The 27332-nt window shown below is 41.1% G+C and overlaps 1 protein-coding gene and 1 long non-coding RNA gene across 2 annotated transcripts; both read right to left on the reverse strand.

Moving 5' to 3' along the window:
* Positions 1-417: 417 nt before the first annotated feature.
* Positions 418-20158, reverse strand: fstl1b (follistatin-like 1b). Its single transcript, XM_053877465.1, has 11 exons — positions 19994-20158; positions 19840-19896; positions 6424-6525; positions 6200-6329; positions 5528-5560; positions 5308-5438; positions 4406-4524; positions 4141-4253; positions 3096-3206; positions 2880-2974; positions 418-1633 (listed from the first exon to the last, which is right to left on the reverse strand). Exons 2-11 carry the CDS (start codon positions 19894-19896, stop codon positions 1592-1594), a joined length of 933 nt encoding a protein of 310 aa, XP_053733440.1. The 5' UTR covers positions 19994-20158; the 3' UTR covers positions 418-1591.
* Positions 20159-20336: 178 nt separating this feature from the next.
* On the reverse strand, positions 20337-27161 carry LOC128766092 (uncharacterized). The gene is made up of 3 exons (XR_008415957.1): positions 26948-27161; positions 26668-26723; positions 20337-21438 (listed from the first exon to the last, which is right to left on the reverse strand). It is a non-coding gene; the product is annotated as an uncharacterized LOC128766092 (long non-coding RNA).
* Between the last annotated feature and the right edge of the window lie 171 nt (positions 27162-27332).

Consider the following 27332-nt stretch of genomic DNA (forward strand, 5'->3'; position numbering starts at 1 on the left):
AAATGAGAACACTGTTTCATGACGCCTCACGAGGCCGTCACTAGCGATAGCATAGCGTGATTCAGCTTATTAGAAAAAACATGCCAATACTGTTTGTTTTTTCTTGATATAAATGTTCAATGTGTAGAAAAGAAAGTTATTTGTGATTTGTGTCATCATCAGGCGACGGTCTCAAGTAAATATCCAAGTCAGTATTTCAACATTTAATCCCAAACAACAAAATTCAGATGAATGGCTGCCGACTCATCCAGTTCCCATTGTTTTTGACGCATTAAACTTGCTATTGAATAGCAATAATTGGCAACTGTTTTAATATATAAGCGCCTTATATCTCAAGTTGTTCCAGGCTCCACTGATGGTTTCAGTTGTACAATAGTCTGGGGACTTGGAGGAAGCAGACAGAGACACGTAGGTTGTACAATGGGATTTATTGACTTACACATGCACAACCTGCAGTCTCTACACTGTTTAGTGGCATATAAAGATACAACTGTCGCTGTGTAAAGCCACTTCCACACTGGTGTTCCAGCGTCACAGAGCACTGGGCTGAACTCGACTTGACAGAAGGTAGAGACCTGCATGGTGAGCAGGTCGAAGGCACTGATTTATCGCTCTGGAATTATAACAAACTAAAACAAAAAAAAGCATCACAATTTCCTTACACCCAGACACACAGTCACACTCACACACGTGCACCTGTTATTGAAGTAATACTGGACAGAGCGGCTCTAGTTAGGTGTGACGATGAAAGCGCAGGTATAGTGTTGTTGCTGGGTCCGGAGTAACGTCTTACCCGGAGAGAACATTATTCAAACATTTCCCATCAATACTTTGGTTTCAGATTTCACCATGCAACACTCACATCAGGCCTCACTGAGGTGCAGCTCCTCCCTCGAAAGTATAAGACACGGATGGTTTGAAATGAAGCTTTAAAAAAAGCACCAAGGAGACACACCTGAGCGCCACTCAAGCCGAGCTCTTACAGTGTGGTTTAAATGAGGTTAAATACAAAGCTAAACAAACCTAATATGACCCTCAGAGATGTGACTGCTCAAACTCTTTGATTCCAGCCTGTTAAAAAATGCAGTAAATTAAATTAAAAACGCACTTTGAAGTCTCGAAATTTGAAAAAATGTTTTAGAATATTTATTTTTTATGTAAAATAATCTTTTCATTTTAATAAAAATAAACCACACAAATGCCATGATTTCTTTTTGTATGACTTGAAACTCCTTCAAACCAAAAGTGACTTGCTGCTCACCTCCATCCGCTGACAGTGACTTTCAAATTCACAAACAAAATAAAAAAAAATATGATAACTGTAAAAAGGTAAAAATATGCTTTAAAAAACCCCCCCGAGAGTAGTGCAGGGGAGTAACAACACAATCAAACATAACAGTACTGAAGACCAGGGAATACTAGCGTAGGGTTCAAAAGCCCCTGAAACTAGCAAGCGTCGACTCAAACATTTAAAAATGAATAACAAAGCAGATAAACATGTCAGTTTTTAGACAATACAAATGTGGAAAAGTAGATCAAGTATGGAGGCAGGGTGATGGTGTGCATCCTCTCCGTCATCGCTGCGTCCTCTTTAGGCTTCTTTTGTGCTGGCCTTCATCTTCTCAGCAGTTTCCTGCGCCACAGAACATGAGAGATGCAGTGATGAATCAGTGTTGTGGCTGGGAACACAACCGGGTCAACACAGCTGTGCCATATATTTGGACGTCACTGACACATGTCGAAGAGGAATGGGACTTTTACGTGCTAATTCTGATACTCAGTAGTTATAGAAATATGATATATAATTGATGTGAATGTCACTGTTCAATTGCACCAATTCTGGGGGAACCAGACTGTACAGTGTGATGTCAACACCGAAACATCCATGATGAAAATGGAAGTCTAAAAAAACCTCAGAATCGAAGCACAAAACATTTAAAACTTATGTCTACAGAATATAACTCAATCAGATAAAGTTGGTAAATATGATCAATCATGATTAATTAATCGATCAAACCACTTATTCATCATAATTAATTTATTTTTCTGATCTACCAGATGATCCAATATTGTTCTCTCAGACATGTCATAAGTGGCCGACCTTTATAAATCAACAACCCTCCAAAAATTGCTGATATATTGCTAAATATTAGAATATTCACGGATTTTAACCCTTTAAATGCCACTTCATCGCTGCTATCTTTCATGGAAAAAAGATAATAACCTTGTCTACCAACTATAATAAACTACCTGGTTATCAAGCGTCTCCATCTTGACCTCATTGCAGCACCAGTAAACCATGACAAAGGTCCAGTACTGTCAGTCTACTCTCACTGTCATCATGCAAACTCACAGCTAAGGGATTAAATAACAGAAACCAAACTGATGGAAGAGGCAAAAGCACATCTGCTGTCTGAACGAACGTCCAGCAGTGCTTTCCTCACCAATCTCCAAAAGCATGAGTCTGGAGCGTGATAAAAAGAAAGGAGCAGATTTTGCCGCCGCTGAATCTGCCACGCTGTCACTCACTCTTCCAACGCACTAATCAATCCGTCCTTATCTCCCTGTTTGACCTTCATATGATTCACAGGATTTATCATCTCCAGAATGCGGTTTGGTTTGGTTTGACAAGTGTCAACGGGGCCTGGATCAATACACACTCCGTGTCAGCAACTGTGTCACTGCAGAGACACACAATTGATTGTTGGCCTCCGCAGCAATTCCATTAAAAAAAAAAAAATCCCCAGGTAGTTCATTCCACTCATGACTTAAGATATGAGGGATATTGTTTTCTCATCCCACCCGACAGCTGACGGACGCGATGGTCAGTTAGTGGCGTCCAAGCTAACCACAGACGCCGTGTCATTCCAAACTCAGACCTGGTGCTTGTTGAGCTCAGCCACACGGAGGTTCCACTCCTCCTCCGTCATCTCTCCATCAGCATCTGCTGACTCATGAATGGCGGCCTTCTTATCTGCGGAGATAAATGGTCGAGAATCTCACCGCGGAGAAAGGGAAAAAAAAGATTACGCAGCGCTTTCCTTCAAACACATGAGTCGACACAAATGATGGGAGGCAGTGATATCGGGACTCACCAGTGCAGGTCATGGCGGTGCAGACCCAGTTGCCACAAGCACAAACGCAGCGATTGCACTCCACCTGAGTCTCGGCTCCGTCTTCGTACGTCTCGTCCTCCAAGGCACATTCTGCGGAGCAAAGGGAGCAAATCTCAGCCTATCTATTTTTGAAAAGCATAAATTCGATTGACCACACACATCGAAGCTGGTGTTTGTTGACACTTTTCCGTTTAATAAAAACGGCTTGTGCCAGAGTGGACTTGTCAGCTCCTGACATTTGGGGTTGAGTTGGGTAAACACTGAGTGCGTGTGTCCCTCAGCGCTGAACTCTGGAGAAGCGCTAGAGTTCAGCGCTCTGCCATGAATCTTAATTCTCACCGTGACATTGCAAAAGCACTTCCTGTCAACTTATGATTTTTTTTTTCTTTCTTTTTGTTATTTAGGCTGGAATACATTAAAACACAGTGTATACTACAAAATAATAAGAGTTTTGATATGTAAGGTTTGTTTAACTTGACAGTGAGACTGTGTTTGGGGCTTTTTATAAAGATGTAGGAGGTGTTGAGTTGGTAACATCAATTAATGACCACTTCCACCCAGCAGTGAAAGTCTTTGGCATGGACAGCCTTGTTGTGCAGTTATCTGTATGGCTGTCAAAGGATTACAATTTTCAATCTCAATTAATCGCACTAAAGCCGAGTATCTTTGAGTATATTTGTAAAGATAAATAGAAGTAAAAATGAAAATTCAATGAAAGTTCATAGAGTCGTAGAATATACTCCAGAAAAACAGTGACTGCACTGTAAACAAAAGATGGCAAAAAAATGAATATGATAGAAAAATATCACACAACAATATTTAGAGAAATATGATGCATTTTGGAAACCTAACATGAAAGTATATGAGGCCTCATTAGAAATAATATTTTCCCGGGGCTGCACAATGCCCTGGTGCTACTGCACATCACAGCAGTTGTATAGCTTAATACTCCTCCAAGGCCCCACCATGCTATATCTCCCAGATTTGGGTCATGTGAAGTGGAATATCTGGAATATAAGCTTACTCTTCTCTGGTGGGTTAAAGCCTGGCTTCAGGCAGTTGAGGAACTCATCAAAGCTCAGCTTCCAGTCGGCATTCTCATCGGAGAGCTCGATGAGCGCGTCCACACACAGACTCCTGTGGGGGAAATACAGTGGGAATATACGCTCAGAAAAACCACATGCAGTGCTCCATTACATCATGCTGTGGGCTCTCACGCCAGACCTGACCCACCGACGGTGCTTAGACCTTAAAAATAGACCACTGATCAAGAACAATTTGCGAGGAACCTGAGCAGCTTGTTGCTCTCCTGGTCGGCGTAGGACTGCAGCTCCACCACCGAGTCATTGTGCTGGATGAATTTGAGGAGCTCGGTCGAGTCCATCTGAGAGTCGCCGTTGTCGTAGGACTGTGGAGAGAACCAACATGCTCACTTCACATCAGTCACCAACTCATCTGCTGCGGGCTCACAACAGGTCCTGTGTTACCATAGCAACAGTCGAAGGTCTTCATCGAAGTTGTAGGAGCACATTAAAATTGGATATATGCTCATGCTTTGCATACACTGAGACATATTTCAATTATGTAATGGATTTTCCACACTCCAGCGGCGTGTTGAATTATAAATACAGTGATATCACATGTGAAAGGCTGCCAGCAAACAGCCTGTAGAAAGGTTTGATGAAGATGTAGTGAAACAAAAAACACATTTCATCACTATCAGTAACTATGCTTTTTAAAAAGCTCACTTCCTTTGAAGTAAAACAGAGCGACATTATGTCACACAACTGTAGTCACCTTGAACTCTTAATCCGTGTTCAACATTATCATCATTAATAATAATAATTACTATAAACTGGTGAACAGTGATGGGTAGATGACGTTTCATGACACAGGGTGAAGGGTAGGTGAGGTTTTATGAAACAGTGTCCTGATTTTCAGAGGCCACCAGATGGCACTGTCTGCTCTAAAATGTTTCAATTTGAACAACTAATTCAATGAAAACTCACATTTCTAAAGCAAGAGCACCATCTAGTGGCCTCAGAAAATAAGGACACTGTTTCATCAACCCTGCAAAACTGTTTCATGATGCCTCATCTACCCATCACTTGTTAGCAGGTAGTTTAATGCAGGCAAACTTTGATTTCAGCGGGATACATATGTTTAAAAACCTCCACATGGAGAAGCCCACCTTGAAGTACTTGAGCAGGATCTCAGAGAAGTTGGAGCCCTTGACAAACCAGCCATCGGGAACGACTTCGGTCTGAAGCCACTGGATCACGCGGCTCCTCAATTCGTTGCGGTCGGCAGCGTAACACACCACTGGGCGAAAGAGCAGCTCATCAGTTTTAGAGCTCATACCACTTTCATTGTTATTTCTTGAGTTTATTAGAGACTCATGTCAGACTCACCCGGACTGGCAGCTACCAGGTCTGTCTTCTTCTCTAGAGGAGGAAAGAATGAGACACAAATAGAGCATCATATATCACTGCTTTGTGTTAAACACTCTTGCACTGTGAGGTCTGAAGGTCTATAGAGAAGCCACGGTGATATAACTACTGCCCATCGACCCCGTTGGATCAATGTACAGGGCAGCAGGGGCAGCAGAAGCTCACAGGCAGCGAAAGTTCACTCCAGATAACAATGTCAATATAAGATGAATTTGAATAGATATTTCAAGATAAGAGGCGTTATCACTAAGGTGTCTCCGCGGGTGCAAGAAAGGATGATCGCAGAGAGTTCAACCAGAGGTTTTCCAGGTGTACGGTCACACAGAGATTAGGTGTCACTGAAGATCATTAACTGCAGAGCACTTTAGTCAGCATATTGTCCGTCATTGAATCTGACTTATTCTCTTCATTCATTTAAATTTCAATTGGCTCTTGACTCTTTCCAGCCCTGAGATAGCCACTGAGATATCAGCCATATGTTGTGATCCATCTTCCCATTTAATCCCTGAACATTATTAACAAATGACAGATGAAAGTATTTAAAAAAAATAAAGCTAAAAGGTAAGTTAAACTCTTTAAAACGTAGTGTTTTCGATGATTAAGAAATACAGTAAAGAAATTGAAAGTGCCTACCCTGGCAGTGACCGTCGTGTTCCACCTGGATCTTCAGCCCACTCAGACAGGCGTCTCTGTGGAGCTCACAGTGGTTCCTGTAGGTCTTGCCGTTGCTGCCACATACCGACCTCTTGTGGGGCTTGCAGCTCTGCAGAAAGAGAAGACTAGTGTCACACCGGTCCGCATCCTAATTTGCTCGAATCGGTCGCCACGTGGTGGCGTCTTTCCCGCTGATCACTGACCTCTATGCACAGACAGCTGGGCTCCCCTTTCTCGCTGACCGCACACTCCCTCCCGGCTCCACAGAAGACATTGGCGCACACTTTGCTCTTGCTCTTCGGTTCCTGAAAGCACATCAGCAATTTAGATGACCATTAGTCACACTGATGTCGTGTTGCTGCAAGATTTACATGCCCATCTGGAAGAAGTGACTCAGACAAAACCAAATCATAACACACAAAACATAAATATGTTAAGTGGATCCAGATCAGCAACACAGTAAAGCGCAGTACGTGACTAATGTGATTCCGTGCAGGTGTTATTTTGAGCTACGACTGGCTGATGATGGATGTTCACCAGAAAAACTGATAATGTTTTCTGTATTTTTCCCCCCAGGAACCAGTGTGTTGCCAAGATCTCAAATGTGATAAATCAATGACGTAAATAGGGCTGTCAATTGCTTAGCAGACATCAATTATGAGTGAAATGCAAAGGAACTGATGTACTTTTTTAATGATACCCTCTAGTCACAGTGCCAGGCTTTTATGATACTATTAATGCAACTATGCCTGAAAAGAGCTTAAAATTCTCAAATGTTCCAAAAATGTAATTAGATTTTTTATTCAGCAGTTTACTTTTAATTTAATTCTAATTTACTCCCAGTTGGACATGAGAAAACATTCAGAAATAAAAACTTACTTGACTAGGGAAATGACTACGCACTGGGGAAATTTATCTCTCCTTATTTTAAATAGATATAATTGATAGATAATTGATTTCACTTTTTTTAGGGAAAGGGGAAGACTAACATGGTTATAAAATAGATCCTTCCCAAAGCAGCAGTTTTTAAGTTAAGAGCCTCTCTGTGACTGTCTGGCTCCATGCAGGAAATGGATAAGAGTGCACACAGTTCAGTGCTCCGAGAAGGTGAGCAAGCAGCGCAACCTTTATCGCCCCAGGAAATTAATGTCAGCTGGTGGGATTGCAACTGACCTCTGCCGCCCCACACATCGCCCCCTGGAAACGTAAGCTACAGTAATCTCCATCTCCAAAGCTATCAGCGCTACACTGACTTCGTCCAGTTTGTCCCACTGAATATAAATTCAACTGCAGTACAATATTCAGGTCAACTGGCATGGAAACATGGAAGCCATGTGAACTGGAAACCTGACATTGATTTTTTTCCAATTAATTGCTTCTTATTCTTGCTTCCCAGATGAGATTTTTTAGTTTTGAAAACATTTGTTTTATCAGTATCATTTTGTTTTCTAGTACTTCATGGAAAGCCATGCAACTAATTAAACCTTATATTTTAAACATTTTTCTCTACATTGATATCATAAACCACACTTCTCTTTCAGCTTTGTTTTCACCATATTGTATCTTTAGTCGGTAAATATGCAATAATATCACATGAACTTGTATGTACTCACGCTCAACACTACTTAATTAATAACACTTTTTAATAACTTTTTGAATTGCTTCCAAGTCCATCACAATGTTGACGACTGCATCGACACACAGCAGCACAACTTTCTTATTGCGGCTCCAAACCTTGTTCCGTTTCAGAATTATTGACTTCATTTTTATTAGATGAGTTTCTAGGTCTTATAACACAAATTATCTTGTCGTCCAATATCATATAATAAAGGCAACTGTAAAGTCAGCTCAGTTAAGCACCACATTGAGTTCAGTAAAGTACTTCACATTAAGAGGGGGGGTTATTCTAAGATAAGTCCTGAAGTTCAAATCTTCTTCTGTATTTAATTTAAACAATGGCTTTTTTTCTGAAGTACCCTTCCTGAATCTGACTAATTTGATTGTGCTGCTTAGAAAGGACAGACCTGCCACCAATGACCTCACAGGACGCATAAACCAACCAATCACAAGACGCCACGCAAACCTCCACAAACCCCTTTATGGACCCTCATAAGCTCCTCCTGTAATTGTGCATTTGTGTGTGTTTCCACATCTGGAGACCGTGTTTTCCTTTGGGCTCATTCCCATGCTCTGCGAAATCGACTGCCCAGCCCGTTTTCTTCAGACTCCCCCCTCTTTTTAAGCGGCTGCTTCCTGTAAGAGCGAGACAAACCCTTGGCCTTGTGTGCGAGAGTGCACGTGAGCTGGCGTCCACGTGTGAACTATGAAGCCAAATCTCTGGAATCTTGGTTTAAATGAATTCTTGAGCAAAAAGCTCAGTCATGATTGAGAGAAGGAGACAGGGAAAGGAAGGGAGTCAGATGCCTTACAGTCCAGTGCAGCAGTTACAAGAGAAAGAGAGAGTTTCTTTTAGGACCGAGAGATTCTCAACAGTTCAGGTGGGACACTTCAAAGCTTCAGCCTTAGGCATGTTGGGCACTCCAGTGTGTGAGACAGAGATGAGCCAGGAACCTGTAGAATCCTGTGATGAATATTGAATGAGATGAGTAGTCTGGCTCTAGCGCCGTCTCTAAATGTTTCAGCCGACGTGTCTGACATTTAGCTAATTGAAATCACGGGCTTTGTCTATTGATCCAAACGGCTGTTGCTATGGTGAGAGTGTGTACGGTCTGCTCTGTTATCGAACAAAAGAAATTGCACTCAATTATTTAATCGCAGCCCATTTGTTTCTATAACTAGTCGGCCATCAGGAGAGGAGAGAAGTAGAAAAGAGAATTATGTGACCAAGTGTAAGTGACTACGTCCTGTGTTATGGAAACATTACAGAAAGCCTGAGCCATCGGTCTTCAGTATGCTTGGGCTTAGACTGTGGTAATCAAAGAAATTGTCAAAAGCTGACAGGTGTCATGGAGACCAGCTGTCAATGAGCCACGATAGGAGCCAGCTAGTTGGTAAGGCAGTCAGCCTTCGCAACCTTGTGGCAGTGCTCCATCACATTTCTCAGCCCCTTCTGGAACCACCCCATTTCACTCTATCAATCTTCCAGCATGGAATACTTTTCCACCACAGGCCACACACGCTCATTTTTCACCAACTCTTGACCTTCATATGCCGGTTCATTTATTCCTATGAGCCCCTTCATCCACAGTGAAATCACAGGGTTGGTTTCGAGTATCACAACCAGCCATCCCACTTCTGACACCACCACAATTAAGACGACAAAAGTTGAGTGAATCTCAAATAATAAAAAAAAACACTCTAGTGACGATGAAAGGAATGTACTTTATCTGATATTTTCAAAGACGCATATGCATGCAATGTTTTCCATTTGAAGTCAGAACAAGTCACTGTTTCTACCCCCATAAGAAAAATGTGCTGTCTGTTTAGTCCCGCATCATCGTCGCTTCGCGCCACATGAATGAATTTTATCCTTCCATCCCTCCCCATTGTCTCTCACTTTAACTCTCTGGTACTTCAATTCCTCTTTTTCTGCTCATTTTTCCATCTTACTCTCCCTGCCATGTCCTTTTAAGGAGGTTCGAGATGTGCCAGTGAGCTGGGACCCGCCTGCTCAGATTAATGGAAGCCGGCGAAGAGAAATAAGACCGCAGAAAGGAGAAGGACAAAAAGAGAATCTCATTATTAAGAAACAGGTAGAAGGTGAAGATCAGAGCTTTTCCTCCTCCTTCTCAAGTCTGTCTTTTCCTCTGCCACTTGTTCAACGACCTCATGCTGAGGCTGACAGGTATTAGAGGCCGACGTATGCTCACTCTCTTTTTAATGCTCTTTCATTTCCCTTCAGCTGATAAACATGCATGGCAGCACAACCCCATCACACTTTTCAAAGCTTTCGCCTCACCAGATTTTAACAGAGAACAATCCGAATCACAGTGTCATTCAGATCAAATAGTCACGATTGCCTGATGATGAACTCATGATCAGAATAATGGAAGAGTGCCACGTTCATTTTAGATACCCACAATCACCTAGAAACAAAAGCTTTCCACAGTGTCGATACAATAAAGTTTAGATAGCAGGTGCAATGCGATGCTCTCTGGTCCTGTGTAGGCGGCAGCACAGAACTGGAAGAAAAGGTAGGAAAGAATAGAAAGTGCCACCGTGAAACACAGCAGTGAGTATGTCTTTTGTATAGCAGGACAGGATTTTAGTGAGAGTAAACAATTTCATGAATCGTTAAAAAAAACAAACCAAAAAATTTCTGATGGATGGACACATGGATGGATAGACAGACAGACATCTGTCTGACAGATAGATAGATAGATAGACAGACAGATAGATAGGCATCTGTTCAGACTTGAATGTCAGCGTGTGTCAGTGCATGGGTACTACAAAGGATTCAGCAAGGGAATCGATACCTCCACTCCTGAACATGCCACTTCACTGGCGCTGCAGATCAATTCCCTCTCAGCATCTCAACTGCTATTAGCATGGGAGATATAGACGTATGGATCGCAGACAACCGACTTCCGACACCTTCACGCACCATGGTGTGTGTGAAATGAAGATGGCGGTTGTAAAATTATGAATTTAACCTCCACTTTAACGCTGATGAAGTGGTAATCAGGATCTCTTTGATCGGTTGATGTGAAGGCTTGACACAATCCCAGGAGGTGCCTTGAGGGATGTCGGAAATGCAGTGGAGGAATGGATGCTACATTTTATTATGAACAGAATTCTTAGGTATGAAGTAAGTGCCGAATAACAAAATATAAAAACAATCATAAAAATCTAATAATTTATCACAGAAATACTTGCATCATGGATATACTGTAGTAGCTCAGGCCTTCCATGTTTGCAGTAGTGATTCAATTGGTATTATCAGAGTGGTTATTACAAACAATATTACCCGAGACGACCAAACCTGGGACCAAGGCCGAGACCAAACTGAATACAGAACAAGATATTTTTCTGTTTGTTCTCAAAGGAAACACTTGAGTTCTTGATTTATTTTGAAAAAACAACCTCCTGTTTTATTTGCAAAATGAAATAAATATGTGCGTCTATTTGACTAACAAACTTATGATTCTGCGTTCTGTATTCAGTTTGATCTCGGTCTCGGTCTCTCAAAGTCTGGCGGGTCTTGAACCAATGATGTTCATGATTTAATAAAGAAGGACATGAAGTGTATACGTGTAACAGCAGAGGCTGAATTGCTTTGGCAACCCACTGACGGGAAATGTCAAAAGACAAAGACGTGAAGAACACGACTCATTAAGCATTCAGTGTTTGAGTGTCCTGTATAAAGTGAAGGATGGATGATCCAAATGCTGCATTCAGATATTTAAAAAGGCATCACCATCAGAGAAAGGGGAAAACACAAACGACATAAACACTTTCTCTGTTTACTTCTTGAGGCATTTCACTTCTTGTGGAAAAAAAGCTCATGTCAAACAGCTTGTTTGGAAAAAATGCTTTCCAAAGGCGGTGGCATCAAAAACGCTGCCACATTCAGCAAACAACAATAGCAGTTATAATTCTGACATGTCTACTGCATTGTTCTTGTGGATGCCATTTGTTTTGAAAAACATAATAAATACTCAACAAAGCTGGTTTCATGGCACAACGAAACTACGTCTGCCGCTTCTTCTCATCGGCTGAGTTAGAGCCAGTTATGTGGACAGAACAGAGAGGGGAAGTACTGCAGCACATTCCTAAGAAAAAGTGCCTCAGCTGGGGTCCGGGTAAGTTCGTATTGAGCCAAGAACCTCCTCAGTATGTAGGTCAATGAGGTGGCCCTGATTTCCCTCCTCCTCAGACTTGTCCGCCTAATCTCTGTTGTCGCTCCAGCTCGAGACCGTCCGGCCCAGTTCATATGTCTGCTGTCACCCAAGCAGCAGAAAAAAGGCCAACGTGGACCCTCCCTGAACCTTCTGTGACCAGACATCACAGGTGGGACGCCGTCAGAACACCAAGCTATGAACCCACTTCTCTCCTATAACATATTTATGCGAGCTTCCAGCCAAATCTGGAAAGTACAAAAACATGGCATCATCTCCGGATTTGAGTCATCCCAGAAAGACCTTCAATAATTAAGACAGCTGTGCTGTTAAACCTTAAAATGTCTTTGAATCGGTGCATCACAGCTTGCCATCTGCTGTGAAGACCTAATATTAGAATGTAATTAGCTGCTTTAAACTTTTGCACCTCCAAATGTGCGTGTTTTTCTGACAGCATCAAATGCAACAAAGCTTATGAAATCCAGCCAGGAAAGCAAAGAGTAAGCCTTCAGAAGAGATTAGCTGACCAGAAATCAGGAGGTCAGGCTTCTGACAAACTCAAAATATGGGTGTGCCCGCATAAATTCACCTTTGAAATTGTAAAAAAAAAAAAACAAAAACAAAAAGAAATCATTATAGAAAATCTATCACCTCGAAAACAGATCAGCCCTAACAACCACAAACTCCAGAAAAGTCCATTCTGATGGAGCTCTCATATTTGTCCAAACAAACAAGTGCAGGAAATTAACTTTTCCTCAGCGTATTGCGTGTTGCTTCAACCAAGTTAAACTAACCATGCTCTTCGATATTCTAACGTATATTGTTGCACAGCGTCAAGGTCCTTTCGCTCACCAGCTCATGTTCTGCACACTGTTTATCATTGAGGGGCCAAAGTTTGTCTAATTAAAACTGAAGTAAAGGACAACCCGGGGTGGCCTCTGAGAGTGTCTTCACGGTCACTCTAGCAAAAACACCAGACCCTCACGACAACCACTTCATTCTGATCGTCTCTTATTCTTCGTATTACTTCTGATTCAGTGCGATAGGAATGTGCCGACGAATGATGTCACTCCAGGCCCTTAAGTCGACTCCCTCTCGTCTCTGGACTCAAGGACTACACCCTGACCAAATGCAGAGGAATGAAGAGAAAAGTGTTTTTGAAAGGAGGACAAAGGCACACAAAGAGCCAGTAGAAGGGAAAGTCGCAAGAAAGGACTAGAGAAAATCAGGAAATAAGTCACCGTCTGGGCAGAGCCACATCTGTTCGCAGTTAAAACGACAGCGAGGGACATAAACTGCTATGAACATGGCACCACCCCCTGCTTCCCCTCTCTGTTTGTCCCTTAAACTGCTGTGACAACAGGACTCACTGTCCCCACCACCTGACCCATATCAATCCAAGACAGCCACTTTTCTTTCTCCTGCCTGTGCCACACTCCCGATGTAGAAATGAATTTCGGCATTAATTTCAAGCATAATTTCCTCTATTTCTGCCTCTTTCTTTCCCAGTCAGCTCAGTTTTTCCTCTTCCAACGCCGGTTGAGAGGAAGGGAGGGTCCAGACTGAGGCTCGGGACAGGGGGAGTAACACTCTGGGGCCAGCACTGGGGTCGCTGCTCTAAATGTTTATGGCAGCAAATTATCTGCTGAAATGCACTCAACTGAGACAAAAACCTCTGACATCAATTATCCAAAGTAGCGATGACTCACATACAAAACATCCAGAGGCATTTCCATTTCTTTTCATACCTTCATGCCCGAAATTCATCATGTTAATATCTAATTTGAGTCAATTACATTTGAATTGATATAGAGGGGGAGGGAGGCTTGGCAGCAGGGGAACAGTGATAACCACAACAGAGATGAACAGCTGCAAAAAAACTATGAAACCTTTGGAGATCCAAACCAAAATGTCATTTAAAGCTATTACAACAACACTAACATTGACTGGCTAAAGTCAAAATACAATTCCTATACTAGGACACTTTGAATCACTGCTCAACAAACGTATACATTATTCTTATATATTGTTATATAATACTACTGTTATTAGTATAGAATTATTCTCGAATACTTATACACATTTCTATAGAATTTTTTCCTGTGTTTGCTGGTAACGGGAAGCAGATGAACTATTATCTCAGTCTATAGCATGAAGGATTAACACATTGCTAAAACAATTATACAATGCTAGCAATTTCAAGTCTATTTACTGAGTTATGGTTTGGTGAATTTGTGACAGTGAAAATAATAGGACTTTCGGTCCATTGATGCTCCCTTTATGGATGTGTTCTTTATGTTAGTATTGCTGTCCATCAATATATCCAAGTTTTTTGACAACAACAAACTCCAAAACAAACAAAATGGGCACTGGTCATCTTGTGCTGGGCGTACGTTTTTGGGTTTCCAAAGGTGCACTATAAAGACACAATGAATGTTTGTTTTTTATCATTGCAAGAAAAACTAACAAAACTTTTCAATGTCAGTACTCAACACGGTCAAAGTCAAAGTCCACAAATAGCTGATAATGTGTCTAAAGCAGAGCATCATCAAATTGTTATTTTTGCAGTCTTGGCAAAACCACACAGTAGAATGCGTGGGTTGTCCAAAAACATTGTTCCGTCACTGTGCTGCAATTTTTCAAACAACGGCAGGGTAAAATTAAGTAGCCAGAGAAAAGGGAGTTAAAGCCAAGCACTGGCGACGATGGACTTCATCGAAAGAGTCCCACACATCACTGGAAAGAAAAGTGTCTTCATTTGAGTCTGAGTTTCGCTTCTGTAAGCAGCAAAATGAAATTTTCTGAAATAAAATAAAGCTGTGCCTTTAATTATTCATGGATTCAGACCAGCAAAATCGCACTGAATTCAAATATTGTTATAACTTCAACAGCAAAAAAGTGTGTCCTAGTTAGACGAAGAGAAACTGTCCAGCTCTTTGAAGCCCCATTGCCTGCGAGTTAATCTGTAATCCAACATTCCACTGCATCACAGATTCGGAGCTTGATGGGACTTTATAACTCCACACAGTGTGTGGAACATTCCCCAGTCAACAGGTGGTGAAAAGCCTTTTAAAGCCCTTATAATGCAGAATTTTCAGCAGCGAGCAAAGTTGATGTGCTCCTTTAAACCTGACTGTCACCAATAACTTGAGCTGGTTGAGGCGAGTGCTATATTCATTATCTGCCCCTAACAAAGAGTGAGCGCAGGCTTTACTGCCATTCTTTGTCATTTGCGTGAGTTCCTTTGAGCAGTGCTAATGATAAGACAGCAGTACAGCTGGTACGCTATATAAGGACTCCTTTTAAGCCAATCCAAGAGTGGAGGAGCACACACTGCAGGGACATGAAACACAGCCCACCCCCTTCTTTATCTCACCATCCCCCTCCGCACCACACAGCCAAGTCTTACCTCACCCACAATCTGCACCGGCATAATTGCATGACTTGGGCTCCATCTCCTCTCTGTTTTACCTCACCCTCCCTCACCTCCCTGCTCTGGGATCCATGACTGGATGTGGAGCTGCAGTAATTAGAGCAGGCTGTTACTGGCAGAGGACACGCTGTCCCCTCAAACTCTCGTACCCTCCACCTGGGTGGATATTTTTATCTCACCTTGACTGAGGGAACATCAGCATGGATGCTGAAAGGCCACAAAGCAACTTCTTCATCATGAACTTTCTCAGCCTGCCTGACTTCCTGTTGTTATTTTGCAGCCCCGGTGCGGCTGTTGATAACTGAATCAACCCCGGTGTCATTCCATCCCAATGCTGCAGACGATGCCAGCTAATATAATAAAAAGCCAGCGTGTGTGTGGATGCGTATCTTCGTGTCCCCCAAGGCAGCAAGCACTTGACTTTCACAGCATCACAGCCTCCTTTGCATATCAAGCCGCCAGTGTGTTTGGGTGAAATATTCTTTTCCACATGATAGATATCTGGAACTGGAGCGCCCACACATGCACAGTTCTACCTGAAACACACTGTTTAGCATAGATGAAGCAATTCTTCACCCCGAAGGAACACAAACACTCTCCTTGATCATAAATCAAGATTCTATTTGCAGCTTTGGATAGAATCAAATTGCAGCAAAGCAGAATTCACGTCAACATTCGTTGTATTCATAAGCTTTAGGTTTTATTGCATCTCATGAACTAATTTATGACATCAGCTTTCACTTTATAGCATTTTTACAGCGTCATACATAGTATTATGTGCAACTCTCAGGTTGCTAAAACAACAAAGTTAATACCCAAGTAACACACTTTCAGACGAAAAATATTCTGGCCGTTCATCATTTTAACACCTTGGGAAGCCGTGTTTCTCAGCTTACTATCCAGCGATTTGAAAAACACCTTAAATACTGCATGATACAATCGCAAAAGATATTTAGACAACACTGCCAGAATATAGAAAGTGTTAATGCTGTGAAGGATAGCAATGGAGGCAGATTTAAATACAATATATAAATATAAAGCATAAATATTGTACATCAAAATTACATGCAGGTCAAAATAAAGGAAGGAATGCCAAGATTGTGAAGGGTGAGGATATAAGAAATATGTATTCCTGTATAAAAAAGGCAAAGATATGAGAGAAAAACACGCATCTATCATAAACCACAATAAAAAGGTGGGACTATATTCATTTATTTTCTTATATAGTCCAACATAAAGTTGAATTTCTCCACTGTGGGAAAAAAAAAGGCCATCTAATCAAAACTTAAAAAAAATGGGTTCACACAATGAACAGTTTTTACGCAGCAGTGTTTACGACACATAGTATTTTACAAGATGAGAGAAAACAGCACCCCTGCTTGTGCATCACACAGCCACCTTCATTTCAGCATTCCTTTGTTCAATTATTTTACGACTCCTTAAATTAACTTTGTCCGACATGGACAGCTAAATAGAGGAGTAGAAATCCCTGCCTTGGGAAGACACATTCATCATTGTTTAATAAGTTTAAAAAAAACTCTTCTACTATTGATAAAAACAATAATCCTACAAAGGTTTTTTCAGAGGAAAGTTTCTTTTTTTAATATTAGTTTGTCATGCACTCTATTCGAAACATGTTGTTAAACTCACAGGTTTATGAGAAATAAATGTTTCTCCATTTGAATCCAAGAGTGACTCCAGTTTTCTATGCTTCTGTTACCAGTGGCTATGCATCTTCATCTGACACACACTAGAGATGATTCTAAACTGACCACCTTATAACTCTGAGTCAAGGCTGGAGAAGAGGAGGCTTGTTATATAGCATTCAGAAGTGAGCAAACCTGATCCCATAACCATCCTCTTATGATAACGACAGCCTCTTAAGTCGCATCGGATGGTTGTGATGTGAGAGTTTTGCTCCAGCACCTCCTTTATACAGCACCCTGGTATGTCAGTTACAGCCCTTCCCACGGTCGGTCAGCAGGCCATATATTATCTGGGGATTACCTCGGGGAGAGTGGATAGTGTCTTGCTATTAACTTTGCATGGTAAATTCAACAAGCCCCGCAGTGTGCATGAGGTCAGCCAGACATTCCGCACAGCTCGTGATCATGAATGCAATAAAGATGCGGACGCCTGCACATTTTCCAGCAGGCTAAGGTAAGAAGTGGCAGCAGAAGGTCAGACTACAAGAACAGCAGAGCTATTTTGTTTTTCGCTATAAACATGTGCTTGCTGTGAGGTTAACATTTGGCGAGAGGAAATCCATTGTTTATTTCCTGTAACTGTTGTGCAGGTCAACAGCGGAGTCAACAAAGAGCCAAGTGTTCAACAGCTGTGTCTAGCGAGGCCAGAGCCATTAAACACCACTTGTTTAGTCTTGTTTTTTACCTGACAAAAACACACATGTCTGTGTCACATTATCAAGAGCAGAAAGCATCAAACACACACCGCCTCACTATCACTCCGTCGTGTCTGTGTTTGCTGATGGGAGGGACCACTTTGCTCCGCGGTGTGAAACCCATAAGGTGAGTATTCTCACAGCCTTTGAGCACATTCTACCAAAATTACAAACAAACACACATCCCATGATTGAGTGACCACCCAACCACAGTGTTTGCACACACCACTACAGCTGCGAGCCACCAAGGCATCCTGCAATACTAATGGTGGCAGCTGCATTGTTACTTTAGGTGAGAGAGGCCTTAATGTATACACAAACATTGCCACCCTTATTTTCTTTTCCCAGCTGACTGTCGGTGTGCTGCGGCACATTGTGTTCCTAATGGCATCTAATGTAGTTCTTACTTTCATTTTGAGCAATGCGGTGATTTGTTGGGAGCTAAATTTGCATTTGCAGTGTATCAGGGCCAGATATCAGTATAAATATGTATATATATATAAGTATAAATCAGTACAAACATACAGGACAGTTAAACAAGACTGTGTTTTCTGAATAACTAGAACCGTGTTGGACTTACACTAAAAACTTAGTGAGAACAGCTATCGCACTGACAGTTCACCTTCTTTAAAATGCAAATGCAGAATTAACAAAACACAAGTGCTGAGTAATTCCAGAATAATTAGAGCTAACATGGATTTGGTATTCAGGTCCTCTTGACTCATGGCGAAAAGATGTGTTTTCTGATATCCGATGAGTGTGAGCAAATGTATTTGTACTTCAGATTTAATATGCATTTCCGGTCGCTACACTGATATCGTACGAGGCCATGGTGGTGGTTATTGAACAGTTTTTAATTTAAAAGTCAATATGTTGAGCACCAATGTGATCAAAGTTTGACAGCCAGTCTAAAACTGCTCCTTCTGCACAGATAGTCAATTAAACTTGACTTTTAGTCGAAATTAATATCATGACAGATATTTCCATACACCAAAAACGCATCTAAAACTACTATCTTGCAGCAAATTCTCTCAGCTTCTCCCCCACTGTTTTGATTTGGCATCGGTTTTCATGTCCTGTGGGGTGAAAACATTTTACAACACTCATTGCTTTTCATAACTGACAAATCTGACACATACTCATGAGGATTATGGAACCGAGTATTTGTTTATACATGGGCTTTCTCTGATATCAGATATGGGTCTGGTTGCCATCGAATCAACCATGTGTAAAATATGTTCAACTGAACATTAACAATGACAATAAATTTGTTACATGAGAAGTTTTTTTCTTGTGAAACACTTTATTAGCACTGTGAATATGCCAAATCTCTGTCAACATTCATCCACTAATGTTAAGAAAAACTCTTAAATTTCCCTTCAAACCAGAAGGTTATAAGTAAATATGTACCAAATATTAAGGTATAGGAATGGATACCCTTGACAATAAGTCTATTTGAGACTGAAACTAGCTACTCTGGCAAACACAGCTAAAATGCTAATGAGAGTCGATGCTAATGTGACGTGGGTGTGTGACTAACTTTTTATCGACCTTTTCAAGGAAAAGGAAAACATATATTCCCTGGATATCAAATGGCATTTGAACAAGGGGCAGAAAAACAAAGTATAAAGGTTAAAAAGGACGACATTGACTTCATATGAACACAAAACACTGACCCAGCTGCACAACTTGGGTCTCACTAGTTACCAAATGACAAAGCTATTGTGAATCAGGCTACAGTGCAAGCGAGTCCCTAAATTCCATCAGACATCACGATTTGAAATGTAAACGGGTGTGTTCGCGAAATGTTTTTTTTCTACAGCTAGCAACCACATCCAGATGTGAGCCTCCTCTCGGGGAACAACTGCGTGTGAGAGCGTATGCTAATCTGGACTCCCAAGTCCCACATCATGTTCGTGTGTGTGTGTGTGATGTGCCGTTTAAAAATATAGTTCAAGTGTCTTCAAGTCAACAAAAGCAAACTTACCTCAGCGTTACAGAAGGCTGCGACCAACAGAAGAAGCACCGCGACACACCGCAACATCTGGGAAAAGAAAAGTAACGTTCATAAACACAGATGAAAAACGATAAACGTCGCGCTGTTGTAAGCGAACTTGGTGGAAATGTGGGGTTTTCCTCACCTTTTCTTGAGAAAGCTGATCTGCTCGGGCAGAGAATCGGAGGTCGGCCGTGTGTCCAGGAGCAGGAGGTCTGTGATTTGAAGAAATTTGAGGAGCGATGAGGAATTCAGTCCGTCAGTGTTTCCCCTCCTTCTCTCTGCTACATGACCAATGAGGGGGAGGGACAACGGTGTGTATGCGTGTGTGTCCAAGTGTGTGTGTGTGTTTCAAACAGCGAAAATAAAACAACTACTGGGAATGATTAGTATTTCAGAACTGTCCGCTCCAATCCTGAGTTGTTTCTAACTATCGGAAATAATAGACGTGAATGATCCGGGGTTGCCATTTTATGTAAAACCTCTTTTTGACAATATTTTTGCCAACAAAATGAAAACAAACAACATACAAGACAGAGGAAAACATATAATTATTCTAACATTTTAATAAATGAATGAACAATAACACATATATCGCCTTTTTATACTCAAAAATATATTTCTCAAGACACGCTTCATTTTCTATTATTAGATGATTTATTAGTCTTGTACTGGTAGATTTACACAAATGATTTGCACGTACAAAAACACAGGTCTGTTTGCTTGTGCTAAATAAAGTGATGTATCAAGCAATTTTCAGCGTCTCCTTTTATTAAGTGAATATGCAATTTTGGGCATTCTGGGAGGAGAAAATGTAAATAAACTAATTTACCACATGCACTTTGAGCTGTCAAAGCCAAGAGCAACATTGCACATAGCATTTACTCCTTTATTTTGCACAGTGCAAATCAGGTGCAAATATTCTGTTTACCTTCACCCAGAATTAGAGCATGAACTCTGGGTTAGATGCAAAAGAACAAGAACCAGCTGACACAGTGCACAAATTCATAGGAGGGGAGTGTCACCTTCAAGTTCCAAAATGAGTCACTCATTTCAAGACGCAATCCCAGGTGGGAATGATAACATCCCCCCCAGGGCTTGTAAACTTCCTGCCGCACAGTCATTCTGCATCCTTCCCACCTCCTGCGCCAAACAACTGATGTTCAAAAGTTCCTCTGATTCAAGCGTCCGGGGTTCACAGCCACCCTCCAGTGAGCAGTAATTAAAGAGCAATTACGGAGGAGAGAAGGAGAGTTGTGAGCCATCGAATACTACATCTCACCGAACAGAGAGGGTGAGTGATTTTTTTCCCCCTTTTCTCGATAAGCAAACCTTTACCCTCTCGCAGGAAATCTACTTTAAATAGATGCTGCTATGACTCTAAACCCGAGGGGCTTTTGAATGAGATTCAGAGTGCACGCTGCATTATCAGGGTGACCTGAAATTGAATCCTACAAACATAAAAAAAAGTGGAAAATACTGCAATGAACTCTCCTTCAATCTCGTTTTAGGTACAAAAACATCTTTCTGGAGCCGGATTTGAGGCTATTTTACAGTCACAGTGTGTCCGCTTTCAGTATCCTCCAGGTTCTTTTGGTTCTCTACACGCAAAGAAAAAAAAAAAAAAAGAGTAAAAACCAAAAAATAAAAGGTTAACTAACAGCCTCCAAATGCTCAACATATTTAAACATTGTTTTATATTTTGAATATTGATTCATATGTTTATTTAGAATATAAAAAACACCATGAAACTGTAAAAGGCAGATATGTCAAAACCCTTGCAAATATAAGAAATCGAAATACATGAGTGTGAAGAGGCATAACTTCAGCTCCCAACAAAAAAACAATCTTTCTCGTCCTCTGATGATTTGCTACACTAATTTTAGCTGTCTTTGTCAAGTAAATGAAATGTAAAGTGGATTGTCACGCATTTGTGGCTAGAAAAGAAGCATTGACTTGGGTGACTCAGAAAGCTTTGGATTACAGGGGGCGCTCCAGGGGATTCTTTTCTCACAGAGGTGGCATCAGCCATCTGCATTGGGTTTAAATCACAAGACTTTCCAAGACAGAATTCATATATATATGAACTTCTCTTAAAAGGATTTTCCTCCACAAAGAAACTGATGTTCAGAGTGACTCCGCCCCCAGACCGTCAAGCTCCAACATGTCAATTCCAGCCAGACGAACAACATCCAGGGGCCCATTGTTGGACAATAGTGGACAAAAGGCTTTGTCCCAAAGCTGAGGATTCACTGGTTATACATCATCCACTCATTCTCAGCTCGCAAAGTCACCTTCCTCTGGATCCGAGTGTCCTATCTACCCCTCTGCCCGGCCGCTCCCGCAGTCCTTTGGGATGGCTGATGAAGTCCTTCACGGAAGCTAAATGAGTTTTCTGTGAAAGCAAGTGAAGTTTGCACATGGCGACTGGCAGAGAAAAGCCTTCTACAGTTCGGCGTTCCAAATTTCAGGATCATGTTTTTATGTATTCACTTCCATCTCCACAGAATGAAGCTAAAACACATTGTGCGATCGGGAGACAATGAATTCTTAATCAGACAAAATGTTTAATCTCTCCTCTCGCTGCAGTCCAATGCACAATAGCTCACAACTGTTACTCTCTTCTTTCTTCGCTCAACCAAACAGAACAGCTCTCTTCAGCTACCACTGATTTGAATTCATGCTCAGCGTCTATACATGAGAGTGAATCATGCAGTATTCAACAGCCAGAACAGGGGTTTTAGCTCCTCTCGCGTCTCTTTGCATTCGGCCCAGGGCTTCCCGAGAGGCATCTCAAATATTCACAAACATCAATCAATTCCTGAAAGGGTCACAGCCCAGCCACAGACGCCAGAGATCACACACTTACACACACTCAGTTACAGGCACAGAGATACACACACACACCATCTGAAATATTTGTGTGCAACTGTTTATATTTGTGTGTTTGTAGTCGAGGTTAGAGCTGCTTTCAATCACAATCATCCATATAAAAACAAAGGGGGAAAGACAAAGAATACAGATGAAAATATTGAAATAAAAGTAAGAAATAGGAGTGAAAAATTCGGCTCAGAGGTTCCTTTTGTTATTTGATATATACTATTAAACTGTATAAAAATGAAAAAAAAGCAACAAAATAAAAAAAAGCTTCTCAGAGAGTAAAATATATGTTGCTGAAACAACGGAAATGTCGCTTCCCTTCATTGAAGTTTCACTTTCATTTTAACTAGCATATGCGTACTTGTGATTGGCGCCTGCTGTTGGTAACTCATTGCACATGGATTCACAACACAATTGCTGTTGAACAATAAATTAAACAGCGTAACGCTATTATCGTTCCTGCCCGTCAAAAGGGTTCTGCACTCAGTGGAGAGACAAGAGACCTGTCGGCCGAGACCAACCTCAATGTAAACATGGCCTAAGAGACTAAAATCAAGAAAACAAGAAGTCAAACTGTGACTCCTGACATTTCCATAGCTCAGGAGCTCTGACATCTCACAGAGTAGAGATACTATTTTTCCAATAAGGAGCCACTGACACATGCTTAAGGTCATTGAGGCGCAACACACTGAAGTAACAGAGACTTTTTTTCTCTACAAAAACTAGTTTTAGAAGCAAACAACAAACATATCTTTCCCCTCGTCCTCTGCTAGCAACCTACAGGGTTCAACAAAGTTCAGAATCGGGTTGAGAATCATAGAAAAAAAAAATCCAGATGGCATAAAAATTCAATGAGTTCACTGCGTAGTGGAGTCCGGGGGGGTCACGCTTCAGTGCGTGTCGGCCCAAGAGACATAACTGTGTGTCCAGAAAACCAATCTGTAAATTGGGGAACTGACTGCACGGCAGAGCAGCACCGACTGGCGGGCTTCGAAATTGTCCCCAGTTTGCGCCCTGATAAAGTCAATAAAGTGGTCTGTGTTGGTGCCGACAGTGGCAGGGTTATTTGATCAAAGGCACCCGACATCACAGGAGAGCACAAGCCACTGCCCCTTAATCCGAGTATGAGAAGACCCCACAAGCCTTGTTTTAAATCAAAACAAACAATAGCGATATAAATGTCTGTCTGTTGTTTTGACTAGATGGCGCTCTCCTCTCTACAATATTTGATTTAAGGAAACCACCTTCTGAACTCACGAGGCTTCATGAAGCCTCATGAGTCCTTGTTTTGGCGAAATATTTCCAGATAGTTCCACACTATCTCACACCTTTTGTGAGGCTAAAAAACAACAAACAGGTCTCTTCATTAGAAATGAGGTTAGACGATGGAGGGCGGGAAGGAGACTCTTGTTTTGGCCCAGAGCTGGTCGCAGTTGGCCAGCACGCCTCTCTCTCAGATACGATCACATGATTACACTGGCACACAGGCACACGCTTTGAATAGGATGACCTACAGAGGCGCTGCAGGGAGGAGGGGGATGTGATCAGAACCTCCCCTGCTGGTCTGGAACATGATTAAAGTGATTCATCAACATTCAAGCGCCATCGCTTCCTTCTGATGGATGAGCGCCGTATGTATAGGTGAGCGGAGGAGGCGGACAGACGCTTTTACACCTGCTGAATGAGGAATTCTTTCATGTGCTTACGGCTACTTCCTGTTTAGACGCGGTTGTATGTGGAAAATAAATACTCATCAGGCATGTCAATAATTTCTCTATGTACTGGGCATTTCAGTTATACCCATTGAAATCAGTTATTTTTCGGTGAACATTAAGGAAATTGCAAGCCATTGCATGATAAATAATTAAATAACAGCATAATAATGCGTTTATAATAGTAGATGACACAAAAGTATGTCCTATTAAAGCACAAGCTTTACATTTTATTCCAATAAAAATCGCTGATATAAGAGTAAATTTTCATCAGATTATTCTTCCTCTCAAAATGACGTACGTTATTTTCAGTGGGTTATTAGTCATCCCTAAAACATAGCTCATAGATTATGTTGACAAAACACACGCAAAACAAAAGGAAACATATAATGATCATAAAAGAAATAATCATTAAAAGAACGAATAAAAATAATCATGGAAATAAACTAAAAACAAGAAAGATATTTGCCCTTCAAGTCAACATTGTAAGAATATTTTTTCTTGTGCACATATCACAAAATATGAATACATATTAAAAAGTCTAGAGGATGAAACAATAAAACTTGACAGCATTGGGCGACTATGGACTCAGCAACTACAGTATTGGGTTTCAATCTGAAGCTAAACGAGACGTTGAACTCACAGATGGGATCAAATCTCGCGTGGTCTTGTTTGTGTACCAGTGTAGACACAAAGTTGAATTATCCATATGGGTAACTGTGATTGTTTCTTTCTGAATGAAAAACACACGCAACAATGAAATACAAATAAACGTTTACAATCACAAAATAATGGCGGACAATTCATGAGTAAAGAAAACCTTTTTTTTTTTTTTTAATTTTACGATGCTGCCACCTAGCGGTTTCTAGTGAGGAGCACGAAACACAATTTAAATGTATCAAAAACAAATAAATACATAAATAAAATAACTCTTGCATACACTACCATCAATAAAACCAAACAAAATCGATGCAAACTATGAATTTTTAGATAAGCACCAAAACATGCATATAGTGTGGTATTAAAATGGAAAAATTAATAAATAATTTGACTGTAAAACATAAAATGAAAAACATGAATCAATCAAAGCAAATATAAAAGAGGGAATAAACCCGTATATGGAATGTAGTTCTACTTCAATAACTGCTTTGAAATTATAACCGAAACAAGATGGAAAAAAAAAATCACCAACACTAATACTATTATAAAACTGAAAGAACGGCAATACAAAAATACATACCACTTCTACCGAGGGTTATCATTTCTTTTGATATAGAGAAAATAAAAATACCTTTTAGAAATATAGAGGGTGATATAAAGGATGTCTCTTCTCGACACCATGCTGCTTCCTCAGTTGGCCCACTTTTAAGCAACAAAGCATCAACAGCAGGGACACAACAGGCAGAATATCTGATGAGTGCTGCTCGAACAGCCTCTGTTTGCAGTGCTCAAGGGTCACCATCGTGCCCTGCCAGATCAGAGGTGGGAATACTCACACCTCGCATAGAAGCACTCTGTCGTGGGGTGAAAATATTTGTCACAGAAATTGAAAGGTAGATACCCAAAAGTGCCTAATAATGTACCGTTCATAGCGGGAATAGTGGAAGAAAGATGCGCGGTAATTCAGCCTAGAAACAAGCTTCAGTTGGATGGTAGGTTTGTGTGTTCTCAGTCTCTGGAAACGAAACTTTAAAAAGTAGATTTTCTGCTGAAGACAGTGGGTGTTAAACTACTCCAAGCCCTGCCTGGTGGAGGAATCTTCCAAAAAACAGATCCGCATCAGGACAGGCGAGCGTATCAGATGATCTCCGCAACAAAAGAAAAACAACCGCGAGCAATTCATCCTGACGCCAACTCATTCTTCCTAGTTGCCATTATCTCCACGGCCACATCAGGTTAACACTATCAGGAAATCGAGACACTTCTGTAAGATAGCTCTTCGCCAGAATTTGTTAGAGGCAGTACATTGAAGAGTCATGTGACTTAAGAGTTTAAAAAAAGCTGCTCAACCATGGTAAACAATTCAACGCGATGACTCATCATTTATTTTCTTATTCTCTGAACAGTCGAACATGTTGCACCCACTCGAGTGAGAGACGGGGGACACCCTGGACAGGAAGCCAGTCCATCTCAGGTCAAATATTAACACTCTCACCCAGTAAAGCAGTTGAGACACAGTTCAGCTGTACATTTTGGGACACGATTTTGATCCCAAGTTGAAGCTTACCATTTACTGGAAATGGATGGTCAAGACGAGGCGCAGTGGGAGAGTCGGGAGACGCACTGTGGAGAGTTTTAAAAACATGAAATACAAGCGTCACTGCTGACACTAAAGTAGCAGCAAAAAGCTAAAAGCCACATCATATTCAAACTGATATGGAGTTGATTGGAAGACGTCAGAAGTCTTCATCACATATTGAAACAATAGCTGCAAGCCTAACCACCAAATAGCCAGAAAAATAGTTTGAAATGTGATGTTATTGAGAGCGAATCTTTCGAAACATTACCTTAGCATATTAGCATTAGCCGTGCAGGATGCTACGGTCCTCTCTCTTCCTTGATTTATACTTTTATATACATGTCCTAGACTGAATTATGTCACCAGGAAGCCCAGAAAACAGTTTAACTAAACATTATTTCTCTTTAACAACCATTCGTCATCACGTATCTTGAGTTTAAAAGCGTACTGCTCAGTCGTAGCCAGCAGATGCCGCCAGACAACCAGTTATTACCGTAGCTAGTGACTCCGGTGAGGCGCCTTCAAAATAAAAGGATTACAGTATATTGAATTGAATATTTTTAATTTCATGTATATTTATTTTTTTCAATTGTAGTGCTTGGACAAAATAGGTCTATCATGGAAGGTAGTCAAACTAAAGGCAAGTCAGTCTC

This window comes from Synchiropus splendidus, chromosome 10, assembly GCF_027744825.2.
Source record: "Synchiropus splendidus isolate RoL2022-P1 chromosome 10, RoL_Sspl_1.0, whole genome shotgun sequence".
Classification (NCBI taxonomy): Eukaryota; Metazoa; Chordata; class Actinopteri; order Syngnathiformes; family Callionymidae; genus Synchiropus; species Synchiropus splendidus.

Excerpts from the sequence above, each read along its gene's own strand:
- fstl1b (XM_053877465.1), bottom strand. The coding sequence starts at position 19,896 with ATGTTGCGGTGTGTCGCGGTGCTTCTTCTGTTGGTCGCAGCCTTCTGT. Across the intron at positions 6,330-6,423 it reads CCAGCTGTCTGTGCATAGAG|AGCTGCAAGCCCCACAAGAG; the intron begins GTCAGTGATCAG and ends CTCTTTCTGCAG. Across the intron at positions 2,975-3,095 it reads CACCGCCATGACCTGCACTG|ATAAGAAGGCCGCCATTCAT; the intron begins GTGAGTCCCGAT and ends TTATCTCCGCAG.